Source organism: Dreissena polymorpha, chromosome 1 (assembly GCF_020536995.1).
Source record: "Dreissena polymorpha isolate Duluth1 chromosome 1, UMN_Dpol_1.0, whole genome shotgun sequence".
NCBI lineage: Eukaryota > Metazoa > Mollusca > Bivalvia > Myida > Dreissenidae > Dreissena > Dreissena polymorpha.
In genome coordinates, this window is record NC_068355.1 from 3,084,575 (window position 1) to 3,111,326 (window position 26,752).

Here is a 26,752-nt window from a genome sequence, read left to right on the forward strand (position 1 = left end):
GATTTCTGTGGAAAAAAGACAATTGATGTTTGTTTATGTTTACCATGGCTTAATTTAATTGTTTTTGTAGTAAAACATGATTTTTCTAAACATGTGTACATTATTGTTTGTATTTGGCTTTTTACTGAGTGATAACATGAAGCGAATTTTATGTGTACACATATCTGGCCAAAATAGACAAATGTTACTTCTGTAGACAGATTTAAATGTGTGTGTGTGTGTGTGTGTGCGTGCGTGCGTGCGTGCGTGCGTGGGTGCGTTTGTGCGTTTGTGCGTGCGTGCGTGCGTGCGTGCGTTCGTGCGTGCGTGCGTGCGTGTGTGTGTGTGTGTGTGTGTGTGTGTGTGTGTGTGTGTGTGTGTGTGTGTGTGTGTGTGTGTGTGTGTGTGTGTGTGTGTGTGTGTGTGTGTGTGTGTGTGTGTGTGTGTGTGTGTGTGTGTGTGTGTGTGTGTGTGTGTGTGTGTGTGTGTGTGTGTGTGTGTGTGTGTTTGTATAGCTATCAACGTGGGGACTCAAACTTGACTGCACACCAAAGTCGTGAGGACTGGCGGACAGTGCGAGGACTTGCACTATAGTCCTCAGAAATTTTTCATTTATTTCCGTTAGTTTTGTTGTCCTACATCTTTGAAACATAAAACTACATAGTCCTCAAGTTATCGGCTATCCATGGTACTCATACACATACTACGCACAATTTACTACTGTCACGTGACCTTGAAAAGTGTAAAATCGACTGGTATCCGTGTTTTCCCGCCTGTATGGCCATTCGCTATAGTTTGGTACCCCGCTTCATGTGATATATGCAAATGATGGTCCTCGTCTTGTTTGTAGTTGTCCAGTGTGTAATATATGCATGACGTCAGAGGTCGCGACCTTAACTTCAGTGCGAGGACACTCTAGTCAAAATGGCGGAGACTGAAAACGTGTCGTTAAAACAACTGTTTTCATGGATTACAATGTGGGTGTTGCAGAAAATAAATATGCTCCATTAACTAGTGGAATATGGGTATCTTTCAACAAGGTATGATATACAACGCTTTGTTTTTTGTTTGTTGCTAATTTTAATGCAAAACATTAACAACGCAAATCAACATACGTCGAAGATATTTATTCAATTTTAGTGATATCAAAAAAGTCGCCAAAATTCGTCGTAGTGAGCCAGTTTAAAGCGATTGTTGTGAATATACTGTAAGTTTTCTTTTTACATTTATTATTGTCAAGCTATATTTTTGATACACGATGTTTAATGTCATGTTTTTGTTTGCATTCGAAAAATTGTTAATGGTGAAATAATCTGTTTTATACTAAACATGGATTGCTCAAAGTTGCTTTTATTCGTCATTGTTGGTGAAAGTAGAACCCCTAACCTTTTTACGTGTGAAAATACCGGGAACAATCTGTACTCCACCAACTGATTTACATCATCATCTCAACATGTGATCTCGTTTGTTCAGTGACTCATTATGCTTATTTTCTGAACTTTGTGACAATATTTTCAAATGTTTCACAAGAACAATACATAAACCGCCACAAAACGCTATATAGTGTTCTAGCAGCAGGTGGCTCGAATAATTATCACGCGCTTTCGTTTTAAAAACAGGTTCGTATCTGAATTTCGCATGTAATTTATAATTCAATGACATGTGATGAAAGATCTTAGACAGTCGTTTGACCCTTTTCATATAAAATACAACGTAGAGACCATACATTTTCGGTTAAAAAAGGTACATACTTTTTTTTACTCATGATTGGTAGCTTATGAAATCAGGTTTTGCATTCTTTTTTGGACAGAACCAATAACCTTATGCTAACAAATAAGATCTGCAAAGTTCTGACCTCGTGTATGCACCAAATTGCAATTGTTTGACAATATCTAATAGCAAATGAATAACAAAATCATGCGTGGCACGCATGAGGAGCTGGCGCCACGCATGAGAGAATGTAATACAAAAATTGATCTGGCTTTAGGCCACAACAAATTGATTAAATGTTAGTCAGATTTGCTGCACCTATAAATTTTAAAACGAAATAAAAATATTTTTATTTTGCGCCCTTTAAGCAGCAACAATTTTGCATTGCACCTATTCATTTAATGATTTAGTTTAATGTAGCCTATATCTAATTTAGGTGGCAGGGGATATGTCAGTGAAAGGGGGTGAACATTACATATCTTTAGGGTAGGGATAACTTATGGTCTTTAAAAATCAACTAGGAATTTATAAGATTTATTTCTTGTGTTAGGTTAAAGAAAAAATGTCTCAACATTTTGGAAAAAAAACATTGAAACTAGTTGACAGCTCCCTAGCAAGTACATTTTGAATTTCACTTTTGGCGGAAGTCAATATTTCTCGCTGAAGAAACATATCACAGCTTGGAAGGTAAATTGTGAGCAATCTAAACGTATGGGAGACACTTTTCTAGGTAAATAAACACAGCACAGGGATGAAATAAATGAGTAATGTAGTCAAAACTAGGATTGCATTCTGTTTGAATGTTCTGTGCCAAATGGGTCAAATTTCTCAATTTTTATTAAAAATTAGGTTGGTGGGGGGAAATATCAAGGACCATAGTTTCACATGTGAAGAAGCCAGCCTTTTCTCTGGGTGTATTTTCAATGTATGTTGCCTATGTTATGACACTGACACAAAAAGACTTTCCTGTGTCACTTTCTGTTTTGATGAAATGGATATGAGTGTTATAAAAATATATCCCCTGCCCCCTTACAAAATAGACTGTTATAACGCTATGCGTTACTAGATTGGTTTATTGTAAAAAAATGGCGGCGTTGGTCTGTCTTATCGCGTCGGCCAAAGACACAAATGGAAATGTTAATTTTTCCCCGTGACAATGAGTCATTGCATCGCAGATGATTTAAGTAACTTATTTACATTACAGCCAACGCGGAACAAACATAATCCTTGGTCACACCACAGCCAGAATCATTAGTACTCGGCGGCCTTGTCATGTTTTCACGCGGCGTATCGCCCAGGCACTCAACATCAATCCGTGCAATAACGCTGAGTCTGAATTTACCTCGCGTACTTTCGCGGCATAAATCCTCTGCATACGTACGCGGATAGAGTTCAAAGATATACACCTACATGTGCATTTGTGTAGCGTCGAAACCTAGAATTACGCTACTTTCATGTTATTATTTTCATGTTTTAATAAGCGGATATGATGTTTATATGATGCTTTATAGACAAGTTTTATAATAGCATATCCTAAAATATATTCAACAAATAATGCGCTTTAACAAATTATTGTTGAATTAATTAAGCATAACTGTAATGTTTCGTTCGATCCTTAAATTAGCATTATTCAATTTGCAATCCGAAACATGCTTCCGAGTTTTAATGCTAACTCGACATTAACAATTAAATTCTAGTTTCAAATAAACCGTGCTTATCCTTTATCTAAAAAGAAAGTGCTCGAAAATTATGCAGACATGTAGAATGTTGCATGAAAAGTGTGGGTTTATTTTGTGTTGTATAAATACATGAGCATCACTTCAGAATGTTGACGCGTGTTCATTGGGGGAAAAAAACGCCCTGATTGGACGTTATTTCATCACATCTTTAAATAGAAACAAATGCCAACATTCATTAAATACTTAATAAAAAAGGCAAATATTTGTATTTCTTGAAATTCTGGAGCACTTTTCTTGTAAATATTTACCAGAATTTGCTTTAATACTGGAATATACGGGATAATTGGGTAATGAGTAGCGACAGGAAAAATAGTAAGTATGCAGTAATAGATTACATTAAATTAATTATGATTTTTAATATTATTATAATTGCTCTTTTACAATTTAGTGACTAACTAATCTTTTAAAGATTTTTTTATGATGCCAGAGCTCCAGATAAAGGTCGTATTTTCGTAATTACGAACAAGTCAGTTACGTATTTATTTTAAAATTTTGTCGTACCATTAAGAATTACAAAATCACGTTACGAATATTATTTTTACATCGGTTCGTATCGATTTTTATTGAGTTATTTTCGCGTATTAAAGATCTTTGCGGTGCTTATATAGAATGGTTATCGGGTTTGTTTTAAAAAGCGCATTTTTCCAATAAAAGCGGCGTATACAGTCTATCTGTTAAAAAACAATGGCGGTGCCCAGAGAGCGTCCTAAAAGACTGCAAAGCGTCCAAAAACTCGCTTTTAACATATTGTACGCAAAGTGAGCAGAAGTTAAATGTTTAGAAAGACATTATAGAAAAGATCTTATACGCGGTTGTATGTTCAGTTGCCGATACAGTCGGAAAAGCTAAACAAAAACGCGTCACGATGGGTCCAAACTTAAACACACAAAAAAACATTGAACGAGTGGAAGGGACAAGTCCCGTGGCTAATGATAATCGTTGAAAAGATTGAAGGGGAGACCCGTTTTAAATGTGAAATATGTAAAAATTCATCTAAGGCATGCAATCTGAGCACAGTTTGGGCATATGAAGGTATTGGAAAAAAAATTGTATAATACTGAAAAGACACTGTTGAACTCGTATAAATAAAGTTGCTAGTATGTTTATTTTGATTTTTTTTGCATGAACATAACCATTATTATTTATTTGAGGTCATTTAGAAAAAATAAGAATTATTATCCAAAACTTAGTAGTAACGTTTAGAATAAAATTTCAGAGTTAAGAATTCTTTTTGAAAATCTGGTAGTAATTTAAGAATTTCACAAAACCTTATCTGGAGCTCTGGATGCGCATCGACTCGGCGTCATATAGCGGCTTGCCTTGGCGGACAGATGCGAAGCATCGCGTCGAAATGCAACGTGCCGCCGCAGGATGTGAAATGTCACCGGTCATATGCATATGTTTGGTAAAAATCTGCAATAAACTTGTTGGTATTGATTACGTTAAAAAAGCCAAGATAACATGCAACTGAGTGTGGCCGTTGAAGTCGACAAAAAAGAATGCGTCTTATATAAATTGTACACGCCTCCTATCTACTAGTTCAAACTGTTGATGGCTAAGTTCAAGGTGTACAATTATGCCCCAAAATCATGAACTTAACATAAGTGCAAAAGTGAAGAAACTTTCTGGACCTCAACAACTTTACTTGGATTTGATTGACTTTTTTTATATGAAATACAAAACGTTTACTACCCATTTCTTTTTTTTCTTTCATTACCAAGTTACGTTGTTTCTTTTTTAATTTTCAAAACTTAAACTTCTCATTAAATTACTAATTTTAACAGTGCTAAACTAACAAAAGTAATGCATCGAGTATTGTATAATACCATAACCTACTATGTTTAGAACTAATACAAATGCAAGATATTTCCTATTAGTGTTGTTTTTTTCCAAAATTGCAGCCTCTTACAGGCTGGCAAAAAGTATTAAAAAAATCCCTAAAATTTCCAATATAATAAGCCAAACTTTTAAATAAATTCAATTGGTCAAACAGAAGTTTAATTCCCTAGCAGTTTTATAATAGGAATTTTAGAAAGCAGTTAAATATATGCACTTATTAACAATTGGTATACTGATAACTGTTATTTATAATCGTTATAATAATGTTTTAATTTTCCCTATGGTTTATCGCACTTTTTTCCGAATCAAAAAGGTACAGGCTGTAAAATATAATGTGAAGAAAAATCACTGCTTATGCTTAATGTTAAATTTTAATGTATTATTAATTGTTTCATGTTATTTACACTATAACCATCATTGAAGAAAAGCTGAGTTTCTTACATGTATAAAACTTTGATAATGAAAACTAATTTAAGTAGTCACTACCTGGTGTGAGTAAGCAGAACAGCTATTTTATATTTTTGACCAGGGTTTCGAAGAAAACTGGTTATTAGATTGGCGAATGTCGGCGGGCTAGCGTGCGTAATAAGCTTGTCCTGGCCATAACTATGTTGTTCATTGTGAGATTTTAAAATCATATGGCACATTTGTTCACCATCAGTTGACGGTGTGTCACGCCAAAGAATCACGTCAATATCTCCAAGGTCAAGGTCACACTTTGAGTTCAACGGTCAAAAATGGTCATAAATGAGCTTGTCCGGGCCATAACTATGTCGCTCATGGTGAGATTTTAAAATCAATTGGCACATTTGTTCATCATTGGAGGCCGAGGGTATGTCGTGCGAAAGAATTGCGTTGATATCTCTAAAGTCAAGGTCACACTTTGAGTTGAAAACCTGGTTTTGTGACAATTTTGTCCCTTGTTTTATTTATTTTTACAAACTAATATATTGGATAGGAGCTAAAACTCAGTTATTATCAGTAAATGATCTTGCATTGGTATTTTGCAGATATTGTGCATATATTTTTTATGTCCCCGGATCGAAAGATCGGGGGCATATTGTTTTGGGTCTGTCTGTCTGTCAGTCTTCTGTCTGTCATTCATTGTGTAAGTCACCAACTTAAACCTTGGTTAAACTTTTGCAATAACTTTTTATGCCCCCCTTCAAAGAAGAGGGGGTATATTGCTTTGTAAGTGTCGGTCTGTCTGTCCGTCCGTATGTCCGTCCACCAGATGGTTTCCGGATGATAACTCAAGAACGCTTAGGCCTAGGATCATGAAACTTCATAGGTACATTGATCATGACTTGCAGATGACCCCTATTGATGTTCAGGTCAAAGGTCAAGGTCACGGTGACCCGAAGTAGTAAAATCGTTTCCGGATGATAACTCAAGAACGCTTATGCCTAGGATCATAAAACTTCATAGGTACATTGATTATGACTCGCAGATGACCCCTATTGATTTTCAGGTCACTAGGTCAAAGGTCAAGGTCACAGTGTCAAAAAACGTATTCACACAATGGCTGCCACTACAACTGACAGCCCATATGGGGGGGGGCATGCATGTTTTACAAACAGCCCTTGTTGAATATTGAAGACAGCAATTTGATATTTGGCATGAATGTGTATCTCATGAAGCTGCACATTTTGAGTGGTGAAAGGTCAAGATCATCTTTCAAGGTCAAAAGTCAAAAAATACAATCCAAGGGAAGTAACAAGCTTAAAAAGGGAGATAATTTCTAAACCTGCCAAATGATATATTGAAATTTTATTTAAAAGCGGTGCAATAGGGGGCATTGTGCTTCTGACAAACACATCTCTTGTTTTAAAATAGAATGAAAATTTATTTATTTATATTTAGCTCGCTCGCTCAATTTTTTCGGGGGGGGGGGGGAAAGGGGGCTAAAATCAATAGAACAAATCTTCAATTTGTTGTGGCCTTATATGCGTTTGACAAATATAATGTGATTACATGTTGATATTTTCAACAAGCTTGTCATATAGTGGAGCTATCCTACTCACCCCGGCGTTGGACAATGTTTAAGTTTGCGTACCACCTCAAATATTTTCAATGTCTCTGGACATATTGCTTTCATATTTTGCATACTTTTTTACTAAAATGACCCCAATCAACATATAGTAGAGTGCGCTGTCCTCTGACAGCTCGTGTACAATATAAAGTTTATTTCCCTCCTTAACAAGGTATTTAATGGGTAAAAAAACCTCCAAATGTCGAGTCTACAATGCATGAAACATTCTTTTTTTCAATTGAGAAGTTAAGTTGAAAAAACTGCAACATAACAACAACATCACATTTTGAAAATATAATCAACTGTAACAAATAATAATTTTTAAAAAAGTCAGTTTTTTGTGTAAACTTGACTTGGAATGACCCCAAAAACTGTTTACACTAGGGTTTGCAAAGAGCATTAGTCTTGGTCATATTAGTTAACATTGGAATCAAACAACTTCTTCACAACCAATAGAAGTTCTGGATCTTCCAAATGTCTATCTAACATAATTTTTATTAGCGAGGCTGTTTTCGGAGAAAACCCGAGCTATTGTCATAGCCAACTTGTCAGACGTAGGCGTCGTGCTTAAACCTTAACATTGGCTCTAAAATCAAAGTGCTGCCACCTACAACTTTGAAACTTCATATGTAGATGCACCTTGGTGAGTTATACACGCCACACCCATTTTTGGGTCACTAGGTCAAAAGTCAAGGTCACTGTGACCTCTAAAAAAAATAATCTGACAAGCTTTCGCAGCCGAGCGTGGCACCCGTTATGCGGTGCTCTTGTATAAAATTTAGATGTTGGACAATTCATAATGTTTTTGAGAATATGATCATGTTGACAAAAAATATATAGCAAATAATTGTTTACTTTAAAATGGAAAAAAGTTAAGGGTCTGCACTCGGCACAAAAATTATGGTTGGTCAGATTAGTGAAACCTACTTTTTAAGCCTTAGAACAGTTGATTTTTTTGTAGTTTTTTCTGGCAAAATAACGTATATGCTATTATACATTTCTTTAATATGAAACATTTTTCTTAGAAACAACCCTCCTGTTTTTACTTTAGATCATTTTTTCTGTTTGTCTGTCAGATTGACTTCTATTCTTTTAAAATTTCAATTTAGATCATAATTAATGTTAACTAATACCCATTTTCATATTATCGCTTCTGTGTGCCACCAGCTCCACATGCGTGCCACCAGGGATTTTTTTGTCATATCTTTGTTATGATGTACTTATTCATTTGAAAATTTGTTTATATGCCAGTTGTTGCTTGCATGTACAGAGCTTGTGCACTTCTTTGTGTGTTTTGATTTTATATAGAACGATTGTAAAACACGTATTGTCGTAGTTTTTGCTTCCTTGGCTACCGATTATGGACCAGAAAAAAGAATGTTACTTTTTTTTAAACTAAAAATTGTTAGTTTCTACGCCATTTATTTAACTATGATTCAAATAAGAGTCAAACGACTGTCTCAGATTTTTCTTTTTGTCATTATATTTCAATAAATACAATAAATGCAGACGCTTACCTGTTTTAAAAGCAGAAGCGCTGGTGGCAGGCATTAGTGTTTGGTGATCGTGACATATACATGTACCATGTTTAAACACTAAAAGAAAAATTGTCTTGGTACTGTACTACAGCATTCGTTGTGGGGACTCAAACTTTAGTGCACACAAACAGTGCGATGACTTACCTTCAGTGCGAGGACTTAAACTATAGTCCTCATCCTCAGTGTCTCAGTTTTTTTAATTCATTTAGCAGCGGGGGGGGGGGGGTATCAACTAATGCCGAGTGCCTGTGAGTTCTTCTTTAAGGCTCTGAGCTTTTATGAGTACATACATACAGCTAAGAGGGGTATCGGGTATATTCGAACACCTGATCTATTTTAGTTAAATTAATTGTATTTGTATAACGCTTTGATCTGCTCATTACTAGTTTGTTTTTGATGAAATATGTAAAATAAGTAAGTGTTCTGTTTCTCCTATTTGCCATATCATTGAATGTATAAAGTTTGGACGTGAAATAAGACTGTGTCAGGTAGACTGAACCACTCATGTGGTATTTTGGGATGTCAAACAATATTGTGAATAACATGAAATATAAATGTTGAGAATTTAATTAACCTTTCAAATATAAACAAAACATTCAGGTATCTATGATAATTTGATATTTTTTACATGATTGATTTAATAATTACTATTTCGGCAGTGTATTTAGACTTAATTGTGCATTGAAATTATATATATCATATATATATGCCATAAATGCTATCAACATCAATAGTCATGACCAACGTATCAATGACATATTATGAGGTGATTTTTTTCAAACCCAGGCTTAAAGCGGGTATATACGATTTTGTCAAATATTTATGAATTTATATAAACTGTGTAAAAACTTATTATATATATATTTCAATATAAATTAAAATAAAAGTTAAGAAGAACATGTGTCGAAAAATGCGAAATAAGCCAGATATTTAATTCTGAAATTGAAAAAAGCTGTACAGCCGAATTCGCCAGCATGTATACCATACATGTACGATGTGCATCTAAACTTACAAGGAGTGTTCCAGAAGTTCGTGGATTTTGGCTATAACTTTCATTTGGTAACATAAATGGACAAACAAATAGCATGTTAAGAATATTTCGTCCTTTCCAAATCTACTCTCCAAAAATCATGGAAATACATAAAACAATAAATATATATCAGAGATTTAAACATGTGCACAATGCGCACACCGACGCACGTGTAACGTTTCTGTTCAACGTCAATGACGTTATGAAGTTAACAACTGCCAAATCTTTTCCACATAATCACCTCCAACGCGAATGCACTTTATGTGTCGGGAAATCCACTTGTCAAAAGTGTCTCTATACCAGTCAGCGTCAAAAGACAACACGATTCGCTTTGCTGCAACTGTAAGTTCCTGTTTACTTGCAAAGGGAATACCGCGCAACTGTGATTTAACTTCCGAGAAGACGCGGAAGTCCATAGGGGCCAAATCTGGGCTGTAAGGAGGACTTAGGCGCTGTAACGTGAAATTTGCAGTAAATTCTGTTTATAAACGACATTTAAACCAAATTTAAATTCGCGTAACGCTCATACTTATAATAAAATACACGCGTGCGCCGCATGTCGTGAGGTCTCTATGGCAACGCGTTTCAAACGCGCTTTATGGAATTCATGCATTTTTAGCTTATATATAAAGTATGTGATAATTGGTTTGTATAATATGTAAATTTCATTGACTTTTACCAGCAAACTAATAAGTTATAGCGAAAATCCACGAACTTCTGGAACACCCCTCGTAGTTTAACGGTTTATAATACAAAGACGAATGCTTCGGTTATTGTAGGAAAATATGTACGTCACTATCGGCTCGGGGCGCTACATTGTCTTTGCTGCATTTTATGAAATTCGGCTTTAATGTATAATTTTTCTTGCCTATTTTGTGTTATTGTAACATATTTTATCAATATATTATAATTAAACACATATAAAAAATCGTATATACCCGCTTTAATGCATGCCCGTAAATGATTGTCCAAAATTGGTTTATGCAAGAGCAGTTATCTGTAACTCAGTATTTATAATACAAGTAAACCATTCTACCCAGGTAAACGTGAGTAGGTTTGCTGACCGATCATTTATATGTGACTGAAATGCTGTTTTGAAGTAGAGCAAAAATCAAAATATACTTAAAGTATAACTACTATATAAACTGCCATCTGAATACATTTATTGATTTAGCAGCTAACATGACATTCTTATTTTTATCCATATATTTTTTATACATTTATAATAAAGTACTGTAGATTAAAGAAATATATTGATAAGCAGGTTGTTTTTTAATCTGATTTGGGGAAAGGGCCTGGCCTTTTTTTAGGGGAAAAAATCGCGCGAAACTCCGGATTTTGGGGGAAAAAATCACACGAAACGCCGGATTTTGGGGGAAAATAAGGAAAGTCTTAAATAATCAATTAAGTATATTTTACTGTTTTAAAACAAATTCAAGGAAACAGAAAATTTAATTATGCAATATTTTTCTATTTTCTACACTGGATCAGGCTAACTTATATATTTAAAGGTTAAAAAAAAATTATTTTTTTTTGGAGGGGAAAATGAAATCTAGGGGAAAATTTACCAGCTGAGTAGAACAAAAAATTGGAGGGGAAAGGGCCGATTTTCGGCGGGTCACAAAAAAAGAAAAAAGAACCTGATTAGTTTTATTTCACGTTTGAATGGGACTTAATATTAAGTACATTTTCATTGAGTTTTAGGGTCAGGATAAAGATAACACGGTTTGAAATTACTCAACACATTAAAAATGTTGTTGTTTAACTACGAACAATAAATCTTGAAAGAATAAATTATGTTTTTATTTAGTAGACACTTGCATACAAAATAACACATTTTAATTATTCATAATTTTTATTTGATTGACAATATTCCGGTTTTTGTTTCATTACCTTAACCATCATTTTCTGCTTGCGGAATGTCAAGCTACTCATTTGCAATTTGTAAAAATCTATTTTTAGAGAAAACTGAGTTCTTACCAGATATAGCAGATGCTTCCTATGACAAATGACATTAGCAAGGACTGGATTTTTTGTACAGCTTATTTAATTGAGTAGGAAAACAGTATAAAAAGATTGTACGAAAATACCAGACAGTACAATTTTCCCGACAGTGCGTGAGCCTCTACAAAATTAGTTGAAAATTGAATTTTATGGAGCTTTTATTCTGAATATATTTTGCTTATAATTTGTAAAAATAACACATATTAAAAACATACATATTTAAATAAAGTGTTTATCATTCATAATGTTCTAGTCCATGTAGGCCTACATGTGATATTATTATATATATATTTTGTGTAATAAAATAGTGCATAAAAGCATAGAACTAATTTATGTTTATGAAATGAAATCAAAAAGTTCGTGCTACCATAACTTTAAATTGTGCTAATCCAATTTTCAAAGTTTATGGGTCTTTACACAAAGCTTATTTTATTATAAAAGTAAGGACTTGACATGCACTTGAATTAACATAAAAGTGAGGACTTGAAACACAATTTGTTTGATCAAAATAAGAATTTCGCAAAAAAAATCTTGGAAATCAAAATATGGCCTCAACACAAAACTTATTTTATTATAAAAGTGAGGACTCGACAAACATTTGATTTATCATAAAAGTGAGGACTTGATGCACACTTTATTTGATCAAAACGATGACTTTCCCTACAATGAGTTTTTTCAAAATAAGAACTTTTTCAAAAAAACATCTTAGCAATCAAAATGAGGACTTTGCACAAAACTTATTTTATTATTAAAGTGAGGACTTGACATACAATTGATTTATCAAAAAAGTGAGGACTTTATACAAGATATATTTTATCAAAACGATGATTTGCCCTACAATTAGGTTTTTATGCCCCCGGATAGAATGATCGGGGGTATATTGTTTTTGGTCTGACTCTCATTGTATGTGTGTGTCTGTGTCTGCCCCAAAACTTAAACCTTGGTCATATATATATGGTAACTTTGAATATTTTGTTAAATTTTGTGTTTAGATCCTTTTTAATTTTAAAGTATCAAGGCTATTGCTTTCAAACTTCAAATACTTTCTTACTATCATGATGGAACTGTACCTGGCAAGTTGAATTTGACCTTGACCTTTAAATGACCTTGACTCTCAAGGTCAAATTAATACATTTTGCTTAAATTGCCATAACTTTTTTATTTATTTTCACATTTGATTCATACTTTGACAAAACAACACTTACCTGACATACCACAATGGACTCGACCCAAACCATCCCACACACCCCAACCCATAATCCCCCCCCCCAATTTTTTTTTCTTTCTTATTTTTTAAAAGATTATCTATTAAATGACCACACACCCACATTATACCCCCTCTCCATGATGGCTTACTTTAATACTTTAAACTGTCAAGCACTCGAATAGTCGAGCGCGCCGTTCCTAGACAGCTCTTTTTTTTAATGCTCATAACTTCTATGTGGCTTCAGATGTAACCTCCATATTTGGTATGCATGTGTATATTGACAAGGCCTTTCCATATGCACACAAATTTTGACCCCTTTGACATTGACCTTGAACTTAGGGTCCGGGTTTAGGTTTGTAAAATATGCGTTTAGGTTTTGAAAATGCTCATAACTTCTATGTCGCTTCAGATGTAACCTTCATATTTGGTATGCATGTGTATATGGACAAGGCCTTTCCATACGCACACAAATTTTGACTCTTTGACCTTGAACTTAGGGTCCGCATTTAGGTTTCGAAATCTGTGTTTAGGTTTTAAAAAATGCTCATAACTTCTATGTCTCTTCAGATGTAACCTTCATATTTGGTACGCATGTGTATATGGACAAGGCCTTTCATTACGTACACAAATTTTGACCTCTTTTGACCTTGACCTTGAACTAAGGGTCAGCGTTTAGGTTTCGAAATCTGTGTTTATTTGCTTATTGTGTTGTGTAAAATGACTGATGAAAGCTGTTTTGTACTTTGCAGATGATGCTGAGGTGTAGTTAAGTCATTAGGGAAAGAACTTGACAAAACCAGTTCCTGTATCATTTCCTGGCTTATGATGAAGGTGTGTATTTGAAATTTTTTGTGTTGATGTTAATTATGTGTGAAGAAAATAAGAAAATACCATAATTCATTATTTGTAACAACTTTGATGGAACTTCCACCATCATAAGTTGTGGAGGACTCACACTTTAGTGCACACCAATGGTGTGAGGACTTACTGTCAGTGCGAGGACTCTAGTCCTCAAAATGTTTTGTTGACCAAGCAGTGCTTTGCACAGGATATTTTTCAGACGCCCCGGGGCCATAAGGGGTGGGATAGGGAGGGCAATTTCCTGCATACGCTAATTGTTTTACATTAACTTATGACGTTATTTGGTTTGCAGAGTTTTTGCGTGTTTTTTATTGAGACAAAGAAACAATACGAAATACATGAAGCACTGTTCATTTGAAGCTAGAAGTAATTCATGTCGCATTAACATTAAAATTGGGAAGCGAGTTTCGGATTACAAATTTAACTATTCTAATTTGAGAATTCAACAAAACATTTATATGATGTAGTTGTGTATAATTCAACAATAATTTGTTAAGAGGCTTTATGAGTCCAATAAATGATTTGACAACATTATGCATGAAATGCACTATTTCCACGAGGATGTATTGAATGCCTACAAGTGCTGTTGCTCTTGGAAAGCGTGAGCTGTCATCGGTTAATATTGATTTTCCAATACAACAACGATCCACCTTTAGGTGGGCTTAAGTTGCGTAAAAAAATTCAAGTAATTGACAGATGATCGTAAATTGGCTCTCAAAATATTCACAAATTTCGCTTTGATCTGAAAAATGGCTAGATTCAATTACTGAAAAAAACTAGTACACTAATCGGTAAATTTCAAGCGCACTGCAGACTCTGATTTCCAAATTCAAGCGCCTCGGCGAGGGACCATTAAATGGCTTGTGAGAAGCATTGCCTAATCTTACATCATTTTAACAAAAATATGCATTGTCCTCAAGTTGACTGCTACTCACAGTACTCATACACAAACACATTGTGTTTTAAGGTCAATATCTTTGAACCCAAATTGGTTTTGGATTATCGTGACGCATAGTTAGATCCCAAAACACGCACATATGGTGTTGTGTTCTAAACTGCTTTGGGGTATATTTCACCTTAGTTGACATATCTTGTTATACACAAAACTGTTTTAATAAGAAGGCACCTAAACTATGTATAATAATTTTATTAAAGGTCAACCGAACACTGTGTCAAGAGATTGGTTATTTTACAGTCTTAGTTTAATCACACCTGTGAAGATGGATCTCATAAAATTAGAATAAAAACAAGTCGTGCAAGAGAGCAATAAGTTCTCACACATGACCGTTGTACAGGGTTTATTTGTTTTGCTGAAGTCCTCACAATGCTGTTTCACATTCCTAATTTTTTATGCAACCCGGATCGAAAGATCTGCGGTATATTGTTTTAGGCCTGTCTGCAGTGCCTGTCATTGTGGCATTGTGTCAGTCATTGTATGTGTGTGTCCCAAAACTTTAACCAAGGTTTAAGTTTTGCAATAATTTTTGCAATATTGAAGATAGCAACTTGATATTTGGCATGCATGTGTATCTAAAGGAGTTGCATATTTTGAGTGGTGAAAGGTCAAGGTCATCCTTCAAGGTCAAAGGTCAAATATATGGGGGAGACATAGTGTTTAGTAAAGTGCCATGCATGAATTTGATGAAAATGAAGATTTGTCCTGCATTTCTTTTTAATAAGAGTTTTCTCAACAACTCAAAAGCTTATTTTACATGTATTATAAAAGTGAGGACTTGACATACAATTGATGTACCATAAAATTGAGGACTTGATACACAATTGATTTGATCAAATATGACTTTCCATACTATTACTATTTTCAAAATAAGAACTTTATCAAAAAAATTCTTAGCAATCAAAATGAGCACTGTCTATGCATGACAGTGGGGAAAATGAAGACTTGTCCTGCAATATAACTTTTTTTTTAAATAAGAATTTTCTCAAAAACCTTATCAACCAAAATGAGGACTTAATTACACAAAGCTTATCTTATTACCATATTGAGGACTTGACATACAATTGAATTACCATAAAAGTGAGGACTTGATACACAATTTGTTTGATCAAAATAAGACTACTCATTTTATTAGCTCGGCTGTTTTCGGAGATAACCCGAGGTATTGTCATTCCCAGCTCGTCAAGTTGTCCGCCGTCCGCCGTAGGCGTCGTGCTAAAACCTTAACATCTCTAAAATCAAAGTGCTTCCACCTACAACTTTGAAACTTCATATGTAGATGCACCTTGATGAGCTCTACACGCCACACCCAATTTTGGGTCACTAGGTCAAAGGTCAAGGTTACTTTGACCTCTAAAAAAGCCAAACAAAATTCTGACAAGCTTTCGCAGCCGAGGGTTGGAACCCATTATGCGGTGCTCTTGTTCTCCTTCTATTAAGCTGATACTGTAAAAAGAATGATACTCAAGAAAGTATTTGTCACATGGCTACTTACTCATCCTGCACTGTGAGACAAAATGATGTAAATTCATAATGGGCTTGAGCTCATCTGTTTTCCATTGTTGATTATCTGACCCCATGTCATGCTGTTCAGGGTCTGACAGTAAGAAGCTGTTTAACCTTTTACCACTTAGATACGTATTTTCACGTATTTGAAGTCGCTTAAAAAGTTAATTTGAATTTTAGACCTTTCTTAATAGATTCAAGTTTTTAAGGCTTCGACTCCAAACCTTAGATACTGATTAGCAACAAACAGCATGAAACCGGAACAAAATGCGAGTTGCTTGCAGGCTGTTCTGGTTTTATGCTGTTTGCTGTTTGCACATTTTCACTTTGCTTCTGATGGGGAAAGGCTTAACTAATAATATTAGCCCACAATTTTCTATACAATCCTTATCTGACACATTCTGGTTTCCTGCTTGTCATAGAGATCTTCTTTTGGACTTAAAGTTGCACGAGCTGCACAGAGAGTACGTTTGGCTGCAAGTGGTGCCATGTTGCGGGGACTGCGTGTCAGTGATGCAGCACCAGCCTGCCCGGATCAGGTAATTTAGAGAGACTCTCATGTCAAAATCAGAAATATACTTTAAAGCCTCCCTCTAAAAGATTGGAGCATATGGACCTGGCTTTGTTGGGCTATCTGAATTATAAATTTGTAGAAAAATAGATTGATAGGGTGTGAAACAAGATATTTTGTCTGTCATATTTAATGCAGAACATTACGCCCAGTATGTACTGGTAAGTTGCCAAAAGAAATGTTGATCAAAGTAGATCAAACAAATAATCTTATGGCATGCAAAGCAGTAGAAATTTATATAATCTGACAGGAGCTGCATGAAATCATATTGTATTATAGTTTTGTTAATCACATAGCCACAGCATTGGGATACTTATGGCTTTCAATGAATGAGCAATAAACAGAAAGAAGATTGTGCGTGTGATGAATGAGTGATGGAACGCCTGATTTTAGGAGTGTAGTTGAATACAATTAAAATAAAGCGAAAAAGGTTATTAACCTTTTAGATGGTTGGCTTACAGAACATAGTTGAAGCGATCAGCAAAGAGCACTCTAGTTAAGCACATGTGACATTCCATTTTACCAGTGAGTGTTTGTTATAGACTACAGCTGCAGTTCGATCCCCTGTCAAGTGTCCACAATTGGAGACTACCTCCTATAACACTGACGGGGTTGTACATTCCGGCCAGAATAAGAGCATCAGTGTACGTGTGGCGGACATTCAGGTATGTAAAATCTTCATGGATTGAAATAAATATTTGTTTGTTCAAGACTAGTAATCATGCATTTTACTGGTTTATTGCTGATGTTGGCTAATACTTCACAGGAAATTTTAGTAGATGTACTGACAGGCATCATATAACTAAATCAATAAAAAAAACGAGCAAACATTCCAATACAAACAAAGATATAGCAAAGATTATGTGCAATACCTTGTTTTATGGAACAATGTCTAAAATATGTCGAAACTTTGTTCTTCATTTGAAAGTTTCTTTTAAAAAATAGCAAAATTTTAAAGTCTCATTTCACACTTTAAGCCACATGTTAGTCTCATTTGACTTGTTTTTTGCCACATTTTCAAACCTCATTTCACTCTTTGTGCCACATTTTAAAGTCCCATTTCTTACTTTGTGCCTCATGCAAAAGTTGCATTTCAAATTTGTGCCACATTTTAAAGCCTCATTTCACAGATTGCCACTTTTTGGAGTCTCATTTCACACTTTGAGCCACATTTTACACTCTCATTTCACACTTTAAACCACATTTTCCAGTCTCATTTCATACTTTGATCCACATTTCAAAGTTCAGACTCATTTCACACTTTGAGCAACATTCTTGAGTCTCATTTCAGATTCTTTGCCATATTTTGGTGTGCAATCTCACCTGCTTTCTTGCAGCCAGACCAGATGGACAATGTCCTCTGCCTGTTCACGTACAGTTTGGAAGTGAAGTACTCCACATGGAAAATCACGTCCTCCAACCTCGAGTTTGAGGCTCTCCAGTTTGAGTTCTCTGACGTCACGTTGCCCATAGTAACCGCTCAGTTCACCGTGACGAGTGGGAAGAACAGCGTTCCATTGGATAATCCAAAAAATATCAAAGGTGAAGTAGCCTTGAGGTTTGATACCTTTTCGAATTTATAAAACAGAGACATGTGACTGGGTATAACACCATTTAATATTTTAATGACAGCTTATTTGTTTTTGTTTTACTACAATCAAGGGTTATTGTTATTATTCTGCGATAACCTTGTCTCACGGCCTCGATATGATCAGATGAAATTAATTTAATGCTAATTATGCAAGCCTTTAGGAATAACAACTTTTATTACAGGTTATTTCAATTCTACATCTGGATATTACTCTCTCTATATGATATGATGGCCTTGAAAAAAGTAACAAAACAAAACATACTGTTACCTTATCTAAAATGTGGTATTAAACTTTTTATTCCATTTCTAGTCCGAATCTACAAGTGTGGTACCATGGTAACCAACTGCGGTCAGTGCCTTAGTATGGACCCGGAATAAGAGTGTAGCTGGTGTGTGGGTGCAAGCCCCACATGCTCCCTGCAGACTTTCTGCCCTGCCTCTGACTGGCTCGACCGCTCAACTGTCTGTCCAAACCCTCAGATACTCGGGGTACGTGTGGCCATGATGCAGGTGTGTAAAGTGTCGTCCCATATTAGCCTAAGCACAGGCTAATCGGCAATAACGTTTTTCACTTTTATTGAATTTTGAGTTTAAATGAGGTATTTTCTTAACAAAAATCCAGTTCAGGCAGAAATTGTAGGTTTGGATTAATCTATGCAGACTGTATAGGCTAATCTGGGGGCAACATTCAACACACATGCATTAAGCCCCATTTTTCCAGAGTGAGAGACATTTGGAAATGCTTATTAAACCCCACTCCATTTAAGAATTACAGTACTGAAATAATTTGGGCTGTCTGTCTTCCTGGGAGTTCATTAGGTTAAATTTTTCATTTATTTTTAAATAAGCAGTCCTCATAGGCTTATCAGGGACAACATTTTCTGCCTAGACTGGATTTTTGTTGAAAAGAGACAAGTTATCATCCCAAATTAGCCTGTGCAGACTGCATAGACTGATCTGGGACGCATGCATTAAGCCAGGTTTTCCCAGAGACGGACTTATAGACTTGTTTTTTATGAGCCTAGGGTAAGTTACAAATTTGTATACCAAAAAAACTCGTAATAAAGTTTGGTATTTTTGTTTCATCAATTCTGTAAGTATGGTCGCACACATAAACTGGTCTGAAAATCTTCTGTATGCACTTGCAAACATTCAACAATAAAACTAAATGCAATTTTCTTTATGATATCAAGATGTCAATTTGAGATTTTAAGCTTGGCTGTTTTCGGAGAAAACCCGAGGTATTGTCATAGCCAGCTTTTCGTGTCGTGTCGTCCGCGTCATGCTAAAACCTTAATATTCTGTCAAGGTTTTGAACATTGGCTCTAAAATCAAACAGCTGCCACCTACAACTTCATATGTAGCTGCACCTTGATGAGTTCTACACGCCACACCCATATTTGGGTCACTAGGTCAAGGTCACTTTCACCTCTTAAAAAAAAAAATTCTGACAATCTTTCATTTATTCAAAAATGCACCCACAGAGGAGCGTTGGCACCCGTTATGCAGTGCTCTTGTTATAAAAGTGAGGACTTGACATACATTTGATTTATCATAAAAGTAACGACTTGATGCACACTTCATTTTATCAAAACGATGACTTTCCCTGCAATTAATTTTTTCAAAATAAGAACGTTTTCAATAAGAAATCGAAGCAATCAAAATGAGGACTTAGCACAAAACTTATTTTATAATCAAAGTGAGGACTTGACATACAATTGCTTAATCATAAAAATGAGGACTCAATGCACAATATATTTTATCAAAATGATGACTTGCCCTACAATTATGTTTTTTGAAAATAATAAATAACCCCAGAAAACTCTTATCAATCAAACTCAAAACTTATTTTATTAAAATACATTTAGTCCAGACTTGACATACAATTCTTGGCAAGCATGTCGTATTTATCATTTCCTAATTACAATAATAAGATGGATAGTTATGTAGATTGATGTTGTGATTTAACATGGCTTTCGATTCTGTCATGCAGGAGATGATGCCAATGATTCACCATTAGAAGACATGACGGTAACGGTGGCCCAGAACTCTGCTCAACTAGAGTTCTAGCAACATTCTGACATGCTCACAAACAACAAAACATACTACCGGGTAAGGTATTTGCTGAGACAAAATCTCTGGTTCTCATATGCAATCATTCTTGTTAGCTCGGCTGTTTTCGGAGTAAACCCGAGGTATTGTCATAGCCAGCTCGTCGTGTCCGTCGTCATGTCGTGTCGTCCGCTGGCCGCTTGGTGCTAAAACTTAAGCATTTTGTTAACCTTTTGAACATTGGCTCTAAAATCAAAGTGCTGCCACCAACAACTTTGAAACGTCATATGTAGCTGCACCTTGATGAGTTCTACACGTTAAATCCATTTTTGGGTCACTAGGTCAAAGGTCAAGGTCACTGCGACCTCTAAAATAAAATTCTGACAAGCTTTCATGTATTCAAAAATGCACCCGCAGCCGAGCGTTGGCGCCCGTTATGCGGTGCTCTTGTTCAACTTCATAGCGGACATGGAAGTTGTGACAAAGGCTGGTGATGCCCCAGATGCACCAGAAGACATTAATTTTTATGCCCCCCTTCGAAGAAGAGGGGTATATTGTTTTGCATATGTCGGTCGGTCGGTCCGTCTGTCCGTCGGTCGGTCCGTCCACCAGATGGTTTCCGGATGATAACTCAAGAACGCTTAGCCCTAGGTACATTGATCATTACCGGCAGATGACCCCTATTTTCAGGTCACTAGGTCAAAGGTCAAGGTCACAGTGACTCGAAAGAGTAAAATTGTTTTCGGATGATAACTCAAGAATGCTTATGCCTAGGATCATGAAACTTCATAGGTACATTGACCATGACTGGCAAATGACCCCTATTGATTTTCAGGTCACTAGGTCAAAGGTCAAGGTAACAGTGACTCGAAACAGTAAAATGGTTTCCAGATGATAACTCAAGAATGCTTACGCCTAGGATCATGAAACTACATAGTTTTATTGATAATGACTGGCAGATGACCCCTATTGATATTCAGGTCACTAGGTCAAAGGTCAAGGTCACAGTGACTCGAAATAGTAAAATGGTTTCCGGATAACTCAAGAATGCTTACGGCAAGGATCATGAAACTTCATAGGTACATTGATCATACTGGCAGATGACCCCTATTAATTTTTCTCACAATGCTGTTTTACATTTACATTTTTTTAATATTTATATTTGCAGTGTGATGTTGCCTTCATTTGAAAATAAAGATAAAAGGTTACTTTGGAAAAAGTAAAGGTAGGAATAGTGGAATACATGTAGCGTTGCTCTTGTTTGTCATGAATTAATGTCCTGAAATCTTTTGTGACCAGCTCTTACATAATTGCAGTATTAATATACCCCTACCTAGCTACCCTGTGGGAGAGGGCTTTTGTATATAATACTCGAATCCTTTTTGCTAGTCCCCTTGAAGGATTTTCATCAAAATTTGCCCAAATGTCCGTCTCAACATGGTGATGTGCAAACTGTATGCCACCATTGTGTTGGTTAGACAACAATATTTCGTGTCTGCTCTATAACTTCTATTACCCTTTAATGACTTTCTTAAAACTTTACATAAATCTATATATCAGCAAGGCTATTTGCAGTGCCCATACAGTAGTTTTGCCAGCTAAAGGTCAAGGTCATTGTTAAAGGTCAAATGACAGATTTCTGTCAGTCCGTATCCACTGTGACCCTTAATAAATCTTATATCCCTTAAATGATTTTCTTAAAACTTAGGCAATTTTATAAATCATCTAATATCAAAGTATTTGTGAACGATTTTCTTAAAACGTAAAACAAATATTGACATCAGCAATGCTATGCGCAGAACCCATGCTTTAGTTATGCCAGCTCAAGGTTAAAGTCATAGATAAATTTCTCATGACAGACAGTCTCATATGATTTTCTTAAATTATTTAAAAACTGTTTTATTAATTATTAGTTTCTTTGCCCAAAAAGTCACTTTTCTCTCTGATGATTCATACAATCCTGTGTCCTGGTGTCGTGGATTTTTCGTCACTCCTGTGACAAACCTCTAGTTCTGACAAAGGGGACCCGGGTCTGAACGGCATCCTTGTTCATGGCTTGTTTCAAATCTAATCTTCAGTCACATAAAATTATGAGCAGTGCAGTAAGTGATAAAATCACTGTATTCATACAGGATTAATGAGAAACTAAAATTTCATGAACATAGCATTAACATGTAAATTAGTTTAAACATGCCACTCATTTAGCCTTCATAATGGTCTAGCGTCTTACTTTCCAAACATAAACACTTGTAACTCTCCTGCATTTCAATAGGATAATTCTGTTTAACAAAGCTAAAAACGTCTTTTTTACCAGGTTCCAACAAAAAGATTACAAGAGTTTTATGATGAAGACTGGAAGGAACAAAGTGCAAGCAGTCAAACAGCTGAAAGAGTCAGCTAGAGTTCAGAGGTAGGATTACTTTAGTCAGTAATAACCTACACATTGAAAGTCATAGATCTTTGTTGGCTGACACTGATTCTTTGTTGGGTTGTCAATTTTTATGTAGAACTGAATGAATGTAGTGAGTATTTTGTGTCTGTTTTGTAGTAAAGATCCCCCCCCCTTAATCTACAGCATTTCGTTGAAAGAGAATTAAAAAAAAAATATGGGTAAGGTGTTCATTATGTCCCGCCCTTCCCACCAAAGTGGGGTGAGGGACATATTTTTTTGTGTGCCTTCAATCTGTCATGAGGTATGTAACAAATCGTGTCAGCTTTATAATTTGAAGTTGATAATCCAAATCTTAAATAACTATAAGTTGACACATGTATTTATCCAACATCTGAAGATGTGTTGCGTCCAAAAGCCATGTCGCTATGTTACAGGTCAAACATACACAAATTGAGTCCATACCATAACTTCAAAGTTAATGATCCAAATCTAAAATAACCAGACAAACATATAACCCAACATCAGACGAAATGCCGACCCGGGTATTTAAGGTCTAAGTCACAATCAGGGTTATGAAATCAATAATTGTCCATGCCATAACTTCAAGGTTTAGTATCCAAATCTGGAATAACTGTACATACATATAACCTCACATCAGATGATGTGTTGCGTGCAATAGCTATGCCCTATATTAAATGTTAAGGTTACAATAAGTATTCATAGATCAAACATACACAAACTGTGTCCTGCCAATTACACTGAGAGCCTGTCTTCTCTTTCCATGACCACTATTAGTACCCTAAAGACCGTAGGCGAGGATGCTCACAACAAATAGTATGTACATTGTTTTTATATGCCCTCGGATCGAAAGATCGGGGGTTGATTGTTTTTGGCCTGTCTGTCTGTCACTGTGTCAGTCAGTCAGTCATGTCAGTCAGTCAGTCAATCAGTGTGTGTGTCCCAAAACTTTAACCTTGGTCATAACTTTTGCAATATTGATGATAGCAACTTGATATTTGGCATGAATGTGTATCTCATAGAGCTGCACATTTTGAGTAGTGGAAGGTCAAGGTCATCTTTCATGGTAAAAAAATAATTCAAAGCGGCGCATTAGGGGGCATTGTGTTTCTGACAAACACATCTCTTGTTTCAATTTTACTATGGTTCTGCAAATGTTTGAAAGTTTCATAAATGCAGATCATATTGGCTTTTGCACAAAACACTTAACGCTGCCACCTACAATCATCAAACTATGTGTAGGTTCCATGTAACATATTCAACCTGTTAACTGTGTTTTATGAACATACATTGTTCCTCAATTAGGTTGAATGTTCTTGACATGTGTAAAAAAAGATTAATAGTTCAAGTCCTCACATCGGTTTCAGTGTGTAGATAGAGATACATTGCTGAAGTCCTCAAAAGATAAGTTATTAAGAAATTCACACACACATGCACATAGGTATGTAAATTAAAAAAAGCAGACAGGTGTCATTATAGTGGCACTTATCTAATACTGATATAAAGGCTTTTGTCAGAATATTGGTAGATTTTCTATCCTAAACATTACAAGTTCATTGTTTATATTTTGAAGGGATACTGAAGAGCAACAAATAGAAAACGACGACCTTGTAGAAGATTGACGATGATGCCGATTACATACCATCAGAGGAAAGTGACAGTGATTGTGAAAGCACAGTATATCCAGAACAAGACACTGTAACCATATACATTGAGGAAAGTTAAAATGTCATACAAGGAGATGGAGACAAAGAACATGTTGAAATAAGGAAATCCAGTATCCAAGTAATAAATGTACAGAAAGAAGCCATACACCTCAAAGAAGAGTAATTTGTGTTATTTAAATTAATGATTTGGCAATGCTTTGCACATACTTAAATATGTATAGAGCCAAAACGAGAACCTCAAGGTGCTTAAAAAAAAGAGAAAATTAACATTGTTGATAATAAGCTGTCAACTTTAGTGTCATGTTTGTTTACATTTTGTGTATGTTTTGTGAGTAGTATTTTGTTATCTTAATTGTGTTTAGCAACTAGTCCTCCATGATGCAGTGGTAGAGTACTCGCCTGCAGATCTGGATGTCTTGGGTTGGAATCCTGTTACTGGCTTTGTGTGTTGTTTTCTAGAAAGTTGAAATTCAATAAATGTTCTTATTACACACATTGAAAGCAAATAAAAACAGCGGTATAATTTTGCGAGTTTTCAATCATGAGTGTTTAATACAAAAATCTTATCTGTTCTAATTAATACTATTTGTGATTTGAAACCAAACTGAGCATCGCGTATCACATTATTTTCAATGAGTTCCTAGGATCAGTCTTCGTGGTGCGTCGTCAAACTTTATGCTGTAAACACAAGAGGCCAAATGTTTAGCTCTGTTTAAGCAAAGCTGGGTCAGAAGAAAATCTAGATTAATATTGGTATCTTAGTAAAACCTTATTTACACTGTAGTTGTCAAATTTTGATTGTATCTTCATCAAACCTACTGAAGTTGTCAATTGTGATTGTATCCTCACCAAACCTTGTCAGAATGTTTGTCTGAATGATATGTAGGACAAGTTTTAACATGGGTCATCTGGGGCAAAAAACAAGGTCACTGGTTCAATAAATATATACTGAGTGAACAGTGATTGTCATGTGAGCGACCTATGACAATCTTGGCCCTCTTGGAAATGTTATATTGATAAGTAAGTCTGTTGTTTAAAACGAACTTAAGTGTTAAATTCGCTTGAATGAAAATTGCTGACTTTGCATTGAGTCTCAGTGCATGGGCCATCTTTTAAAGACACAATTTTTGCTTGATATGTTAGGAATCTGTTAATTGTGTTGACTAGATAACTGTTTGATCATAAATATGTCAATTTTGCATGATGTTGCTTGACGTTTAAAAAAATTGCCCATTGTTTATATCCGGTAACTCAACGATGATTGTCATGTGAGCGATATAGGGCAATCTCGGCCCTCTTGTTTATGTTTTATTACTTAGTAAATCTGGCTGTAGCTTTCAACGAACTTAAGTGTTAAAGTTGTTCGCATGAAAATTGCTGACTGTTCAGTTAAACTTAAGGCATGGGCCATCTTTTATAGAAACGATTTTTTTATTTAATATGTAAGGGATCTATTTATTGAGTTGACAAATTATCCAATACATGAGACTACTATACTCACCCCATGTACAGGTCCAAACGTGGTGCCTCTGGTTAATCCTTTACGAATGTTCACAGATATATCCGGTGAAAATCACTAGATTATTCAACATGCTTTAAAAAAAAAAAACTCCAAAATTGACCAAAGTTAAATGAGCACGAATCGTACAGGTCAACAAAACTTTCACGTCTGTTACACTGACCTTATTAAATCACGTGACCATGTCTACTTCACCCGTCAATCACTTTCCCACGCGCTTGCTAATAACCTATACTCTGTTTCAATATTTGAGGTTACTATTCATTTAAAATGTACTAGGCCCAGGTAAAAGTCTAATAACTAGGTCAAATAATCAACTGGACACCCATCCCCCTTTTCAAATCCCTAAATAATTATTACCTAAGAAAATGTATGTTAGTTATTTTTATGCTCTCGGTAGGGTGGCATATAGGAGTTGCACTGTCTGTCCGTCTGTCGGTCTGTCTGTCCATCACACTTCTGCGTTTAGGTTTCGAAAAATGCTCATAACTTCTATGTCGCTTCAGATGTAACTTTCATATTTGGCATGCATGTGTATATGG

At 35.5% G+C, this 26,752-nt stretch overlaps 1 protein-coding gene across 5 annotated transcripts; it reads left to right on the forward strand.

Moving 5' to 3' along the window:
• The first annotated feature begins 817 nt into the window (after positions 1–817).
• On the forward strand, positions 818–25,734 carry LOC127868760 (plexin-A2-like). 5 transcript variants are annotated; one of them, XM_052410818.1, is made up of 10 exons: positions 818–1,019; positions 13,828–13,909; positions 16,823–16,939; positions 17,514–17,636; positions 18,309–18,513; positions 18,873–19,072; positions 20,556–20,674; positions 21,783–21,839; positions 22,929–23,024; positions 24,598–25,734. In XM_052410818.1, the coding sequence occupies exons 2-6, from the start codon at positions 13,901–13,903 to the stop codon at positions 18,938–18,940; spliced, it is 522 nt and encodes a 173-aa protein (XP_052266778.1). In that variant the 5' UTR covers positions 818–1,019; positions 13,828–13,900; the 3' UTR covers positions 18,941–19,072; positions 20,556–20,674; positions 21,783–21,839; positions 22,929–23,024; positions 24,598–25,734. The 5 variants fall into 5 exon arrangements, with proteins under 5 accessions (XP_052266778.1, XP_052266769.1, XP_052266787.1 ...); XM_052410809.1 differs by lacking the exon at positions 818–1,019 and adding an exon at positions 2,298–2,376; XM_052410827.1 differs by lacking the exon at positions 818–1,019 and adding an exon at positions 2,298–2,376 and having other exon boundaries at positions 18,873–19,051.
• The last annotated feature ends 1,018 nt before the right edge of the window (positions 25,735–26,752 follow it).

Bases quoted from the DNA above. Each gene is read 5' to 3' on its own strand.
- LOC127868760 (XM_052410818.1), top strand. The intron at 16,940-17,513 runs GTAATTTAGAGA...TGTTTGTTATAG, and splicing joins CACCAGCCTGCCCGGATCAG to ACTACAGCTGCAGTTCGATC. The intron at 18,514-18,872 runs GTGAAGTAGCCT...TTCCATTTCTAG, and splicing joins TAATCCAAAAAATATCAAAG to TCCGAATCTACAAGTGTGGT.